The sequence below is a fragment of the Cnephaeus nilssonii genome (genome assembly GCF_951640355.1).
Source record: "Cnephaeus nilssonii genome assembly, chromosome: 5".
Taxonomy (NCBI): Eukaryota; Metazoa; Chordata; class Mammalia; order Chiroptera; family Vespertilionidae; genus Cnephaeus; species Cnephaeus nilssonii.
Window position 1 is genome coordinate 103954920 of NC_137076.1, and position 6000 is coordinate 103960919.

The following is a 6000-nucleotide window of genomic DNA, read 5'->3' on the forward strand; positions in this document are numbered from 1 at the left end:
TCTTAGTCAGGACAGCATACCTGGGTTGTAGGTTGGATCCCCGGTCTCTCTCTCTCTCTCTCTCTCTCTCTCTCTCTCTCTCTCTCTCTCTTTTTCCCTAAGCATGTCATCTGGTGAGGATTTTAAAAAAATGCATGGGACTGATAAACAGCAAAGGCAGGACATTGTTGTTGTGGTTTTTTTTTTTGGGGGGGGTAGTGTTGTGGAGGGTACACAACACTTTGCATCTGCAATGTTTTATTTCTTAAAAAATAAAAATGATCTGAAACAAATAAGGCAAAATGTAAAAGATCTTACAGCTGGATGATGAGTAGGTATTTATTCTATGTATCCATATATTTAAAATAGTGTATTGCCCTAGCTAGTTTGACTCATTGGATAGGGCAGTCGGCCTATGGAGTAAAGGGTCCCGGGTTTTATTCCAGTCAAGGGCATGTACCTTGGTTGCAGGCTCCTCCCTGACCCGGGGCCCTCAGGGCTCATGCAGGAGGCAACCAATCGCTGTGTTTCTCTCACATTCATATTTCTCTGTCTTTCCCTCTCCCTCCACCCTCTCTAAAAATCAATGGAAAAAATATCCTTGGGTGAGGATTAAAAATCTAGATATATAAAAGGCTAATATGCAAAGTGTCCCCGCAGGAGTTCAGCTGGGAGACCGGGAGTTCTATCACTCACTATAACATGCGCTGACCACTAGGGGGCGGTGCGGAACGAAGGAAGGCCCTGGCCAGCAGCCAGCAGCTGGGGAAGGGAGGCCCCGGCTGGCTGCTGGAAGGCCCCAATTGGCCCTGATCACCGGCCAGGCCTAGGGACCCTATCCGTGCACCGGGCCTCTAGTGTGTGTGTGTGTGTGTGTGTGTGTGTGTGTGTGTGTGTGTGTATTTTTTTTTTTCCAAAAAAATAAAAATAAAATAGTGTATCAATATAACTAAAGGGCTGTTGTGATGACTAAATACACAGAGAGCTTGATCCAGGGCCTGGCCACAACTGATTCGCTTTCAGCTATTATAAATATTGCTGCTCTAACTACAACCATCATGCTCTTCTTCTTCTTTTCAATTAAATATGTTTTTATTGATTTTTTAGAGAGAGAGGAAGGGAGAGAGACAGAAACATCAATGAGAGAGAAGTATTGATCGGCTGCCTCCTGCAGGATCCCCCACAGGGGATCGAGCCCGCACATGCCCTAACCCGGAAATGAACCAGTGACCTCCTGGTTGCTGGGTCGAAGCTCCACAGAGGAGCTCCACAGGTGGGGCCATCATGCTCTTCTTAACATCTAAGGAACTCATGACAGGGCAAGCCAGCACCTGGGGCCCTGATGATTAAGCCTCTTCTAAACCCAAGGCTTCGGCTACCCCACTCCAGTGCAGGAAATGGGGCAATCAAATAAACCCGCAAAACCCACAGGGGGCACTTCCCCCTCCCCTCAAGCCAGAAGATAACCCAGCCACGAGGTTCTCTATGGCGAGGGGCGGAGGGGGGGGCGGGTGGGGTAGCGGGGGAGGCACCCTTGCAGAGCCCTGGCTCCGGGCAGGAAAGGTGCCTGCGGAGAAAGGCAGGGGCTCCAGGGAGCCTCCCCAAATAATATCATTGACTTTATCACCAAGAGTAACGCTACCCAACCTCTGGGATCTCAGAGGCCGAGGATCTTCTGCCCCTGCGACCTTCAGGCCTGGCCTGTGGCTCTGCCCACAGGTGAAGAGGCTGGGGCAGGGCATGGGAAGGAGGCCGCCCCGATCGTGGCAGAGATGCCATTGCAGGAGGAAGAGGTGGCCCAGCCCTGGTGGGCAGCCCCACGCTCCAGGCGCAGTTCCCCAATGATTATCTCCAGCACCAGTGACCAGTCCCCTCCAAGCAACCGAGTGATGAGCAGGAGGCGGCCGGACCAGCTACAACGCAGGACAGGGCTGGAGGGGATGGAGGGTCTCGGTGACTGGAGCCTCCCTAACCGAGCCGTACGCTCTAATGCAGTGGCTGGAGGTAGGGATGAGTGTGGTCTGGACCCCCTGGGGAGCATGAATCCTGGACACATTTCTGGTTGTCCCAACTGGGGAGGGCGACGCTTCTACCATCTAGTGGGTAGAAGCCAGAGATGCTACTAAACACCCCGAGAGGGGCAGAGACAGGACACTGGGGACCGGCTGTCATTGTAAGCAGTATTCATCATGCTCTGTTAACTGCGACTGCTTTGTGCTGATTAAAAAGGCACATTCTGGTCTGGCTGGGACCTGGGAGCTCACCTGGAAATGCAGCCATCCTCCCCATCAGGGAGCTGCCTATTAGGGTGGACAGATTAACCACCTTGGTGCAGAAACCAGAGCCGCCAGCCCTGTGAAGACCCCCAGCCCTTGCATACCTGCAGGCCACGGCAAGTCTCCAACCCCCATTACCTATAAACTTTCCATTTGGCATACCCTTCCCCATGGGACAAAGATGTTTGTCCTTCTACCCAATATAAGCAGCTGGCTCATGGTGGGGGGCAGAGCAGATTTTGTGGGTGACCCACTGCTCTCCCACACTGTCGGCGTATTGGAATAAACGCTCATGTATGATTCAACCCTGTCTCTGCTGAATGGGCTCAAGCAGTGACAGGCAGCCCGGACCCAGTGATTGTCCGGTTATAACCCCACAGCGCACAGGACGGCCGCACAGCAAAAAAATCACCTGGTCCACCCGTCAGCAGCGTCGAGGTCCAGACATTCTGCCCTTGAGGCAAGTGGCCGTGTTTACAATTTACAGATTACCGGCGACGGGGCCAAGGAAGGTACATGATGTCACCAGCCCAGGTCACACAGCAGGAGGCAGGGGAGCCGGGGACTGCTCAGCGCCCCAGCTCACACCCTCTCCAGGCGGCTGGTCCAGGCTCAGAAAGGAGGCTACCGAATGGAATGGAAGTGCAGACCCAGGCCAACAGCTGCCTCCACACCCATTCCTCCCGGGGCGGGGGGGTGGGTACGGCCTGAGAACAGGAGTGGGGGCGGCGGCGGTTTCTGGTGGGTTCCAACCCCCTGCCGCCGTCCCGGCATTAAATCTGCCCCATTCTTGCGGGTGACTCAAACTGCAGTTCAACCCATCTCCCTCTGAGGAACCCAAAGGCTGCACAGAAGGGAGGGGAGGCCACCTTGAATCACAAGCGTGACTAAACCCACACACAGAAAAACAAGCTCCCTCCTCATGTGACTTTAGCATGTTCCCAATCAGAGTTACATGGACACCACGGGGCAGGGAGGCAGGCATCTCCGTGTTACGGAAAGCCAGCCGTGCCAGTCACATGGTCCCTCCCCCTAGGAAGGGGGCACCCTCACCCCACCGAGCTGACAGGGGAGGAAACTGAGGCTCTGAGAGGCCACACAGCTAGCAAGTTGCGAGGCCAAGATTGGAGCCCAAATCCACATTTGAACATTTAGAGACTTGTCCTGAGAGGCTCCTAAAAAGTGGTTGAAAGCTTAGAAAGACGCCTCTCATAGCTGCAGAACCCTCAAAAAAAAAAAAAAAAAAAAAAAAAAACCTGGCAGGAAGGGATCTGACTAAGCAGAGACGGAAAGCCTCAGGGTGGTCACAGAAGACGGCAGGCTTCCCGGCGTTTTAGGGGACTCGGCTTAGGGGAACTCTGGGGGTGTGGGGTCTAGGAAGTGCTGTCACCTGGTGGAATATCACTTTTGGGGCCCGGCAGACTGGGATTTATATACCTGCTCTGCCCCCGACTGTGAGCCCAGGCGCAGGACCTCACCTTTCCGAGCCTCAGTTTCTTCATCTGTAAAAGGGGCTCAAGGCCCTCTGTCTGACATGCCCGTGGCGGGAAAGAGCGGGAGAGAGTGCGTGGCCGCTGGTGCCCGTTCCCGGTGGCTGCTTCTACTCTGGTTTTGCCAGCTCACAGGTCTGGTGGGAGGCAGCATGGGCATCTCTGACTTCCGCCTGTTGCCATGTTGGCGAATCTGTCGCCTACCGAAGAGGCCCGGCGGGTTATACACTTAACAGGCTCCAACAAGAAGCCCAAGGTTTGGCAGCACTTGAAACCGTTCACACACAGAAAGGGGGAGGGGGAAGCAGGCCATTGAGCTCGGTTCTGGGATCTGGGGAAACTTTACTCTATTTAAAGATGCCACAGGTCCAGGAAATAGCTCCCCACCGCCTGGCGAAGGGCTGAGTAACGAGCTGCCCAGCCAATAACAATACGGACTCCCACAGCACAGCCTTCCCCGCAGCGTGGACCCAGCTATCTCCTTTCAGAATTTTACAGGCTGCGCGCGGAGGGCACGCCGATCTGCGGTGCAGGAATGAGCCTCTGAAGAAAGCGGATCCAAAGACGGCTTGACTTTCGGGGAGGCCAGGGAGCCGAATTTGGCCAGCCAACGCCCTTTGCTATTCATTGTTCTACTCTTCTTTGTTAGGGCTTTTTCCCTCCCTCTCGCTCTTTTTCCCTTCCTGGTGAACTTCTCTGCAGCTAGGCGCTGCCACTGCCCCCTTCTCACCACCAGAGACACCACAGCCCCCTTCTCTCCACTAGGGAGGCCTCCCCAAAGCCTCAGGGGAGGCCCAGCCTCCCACAGCCCCATTAGCCCTCTACCCCAAACCTCTGGGGTGGTCCCAGGGCCCCTTGGGCCCCCCAGATTCAGCCCCTAGGCTGCTCTGAGAGCCATTTCCCACCTGCGGGTCACTGTCTGCCCCAGGCGCACCTCCCTGCGGCAGGGAAGACCTGAATTCAGCACCACCTTCCAGAAGGTCCATTCTGCAGATGGGAATGCGGCCTCTTAGAGCCTCAGCCTTCCCATCTGCAGAATGGACCTACTGGCCCCTTCCCGCAAGTCCTCACCAGCCCTACACAAGAGTCCCACTGCACAGAGGGAGACACGAGGAGGAAACTTTCGTACATTTTAAAACTGAAGTTATTGGAGAGAGGGGGCAGGGGCTGCTTTCTTTTTTAACCTTCTTAGGGTGCAGGCGCTCCAAGCACCCCTTCTCAGAGACCCCCTGCGTCGCTGAGGCTGGCTCCTCCGAAAGGGCGCAGCCGGACCTGGCGATGCCGGGCGGGGCTACCTGTGGCTGGTCCCCGCGGTCCGAGAGCCTGCGGCCGAGGAGGGGCCCGAGGGCAGGCGCCCCTCTCCGTCCCGCCGCCGGCTGGGGCCGGGCCACACTCCCGCGGACGGGCAGGACCCGAGTGGAGGGGGCCGGGGGGAGAGGGAGAGGGGGAGAGAAGCGGCGCAGAGGCGAGGAGGGAGGATGGGACGCCGGACGGGAACCCGGCAAAGGCGAGGGGGGAGGGGAGAGGGAGGAGCCGGAGACCCGGGCGGCCGGCGAGGTGGGGAGCGCCGGGGGCAGAAGTTCCCGGGGCCGGGGGCCGGGGGCCCCCGCCGCCCCGGGGCACGGGCTCGCGGGGCGTGCGGGCCGCGGCACTCACATAATGCTTGTTGGGCACCCGCCGCTTCTGCACGTCCAGCACCTTCACCTCCACGATGCTGCGCCGCGGCGGCATGGCTGCTGCTGCGCGGGGCCGAGCGCGCGGGCGGGGCGCGGGGGGCCGGGGCTGCGGGGGGCGCGCCGCCGCCGCGGGTCGGAAGCCGGGGGCCGAGTGCGAACCGGAGCCCGGGCCGAGCACGAGTGCCCGCCGCCGCCGCCGCCCTGAGCTCAGCGCGCCCTCCGGCCGGCCCGGCCCGCCCCCCGCCCCCGGCCCGCCCCCCGCGCCGCCGGCCCGCCCCCCGCCCCCGGCCCGCCCCCCGCGCCGCCGGCCCGCCCCGCTTAAAGGGCCCGGCCCCGCCGCGGGCCCGGCTGCCCCACGTCCGGCCCTCCGCCGGGCGGGCCTTTGTCCCCGCGCCCAGCCGCCGCGGCGGGGAGGGGCCGGGCGCGCACCCACCGCGCGTTCGCCGGGTGACGCCTGGGTTCCCGGCGCTCAGCTGGCTCCCGGAGCCGCGGTCCAGCGCCGATGGAAGCGCCGGGCTTCCCGGCTCGAATTCCGGCTCTGGAACCTTGGGCCCGTCGCTTAGCCTCTCTGGGTTCCGG

The 6000-nt window shown here is 59.4% G+C and overlaps 1 protein-coding gene across 1 annotated transcript in view; it reads right to left on the reverse strand.

The window, feature by feature from the left end:
• The window catches only part of SH3PXD2B (SH3 and PX domains 2B), a 92144-nt gene extending 86535 nt beyond the window's left edge, over positions 1-5609 (reverse strand). Inside the window, exon 1 of the mRNA XM_079771946.1 lies at positions 5402-5609. Within this exon, the coding sequence (XP_079628072.1) occupies positions 5402-5476 (75 nt within the window). The 5' untranslated portion in view covers positions 5477-5609. The remainder of the gene's footprint in view (positions 1-5401) is intronic.
• Positions 5610-6000: the final 391 nt, after the last annotated feature.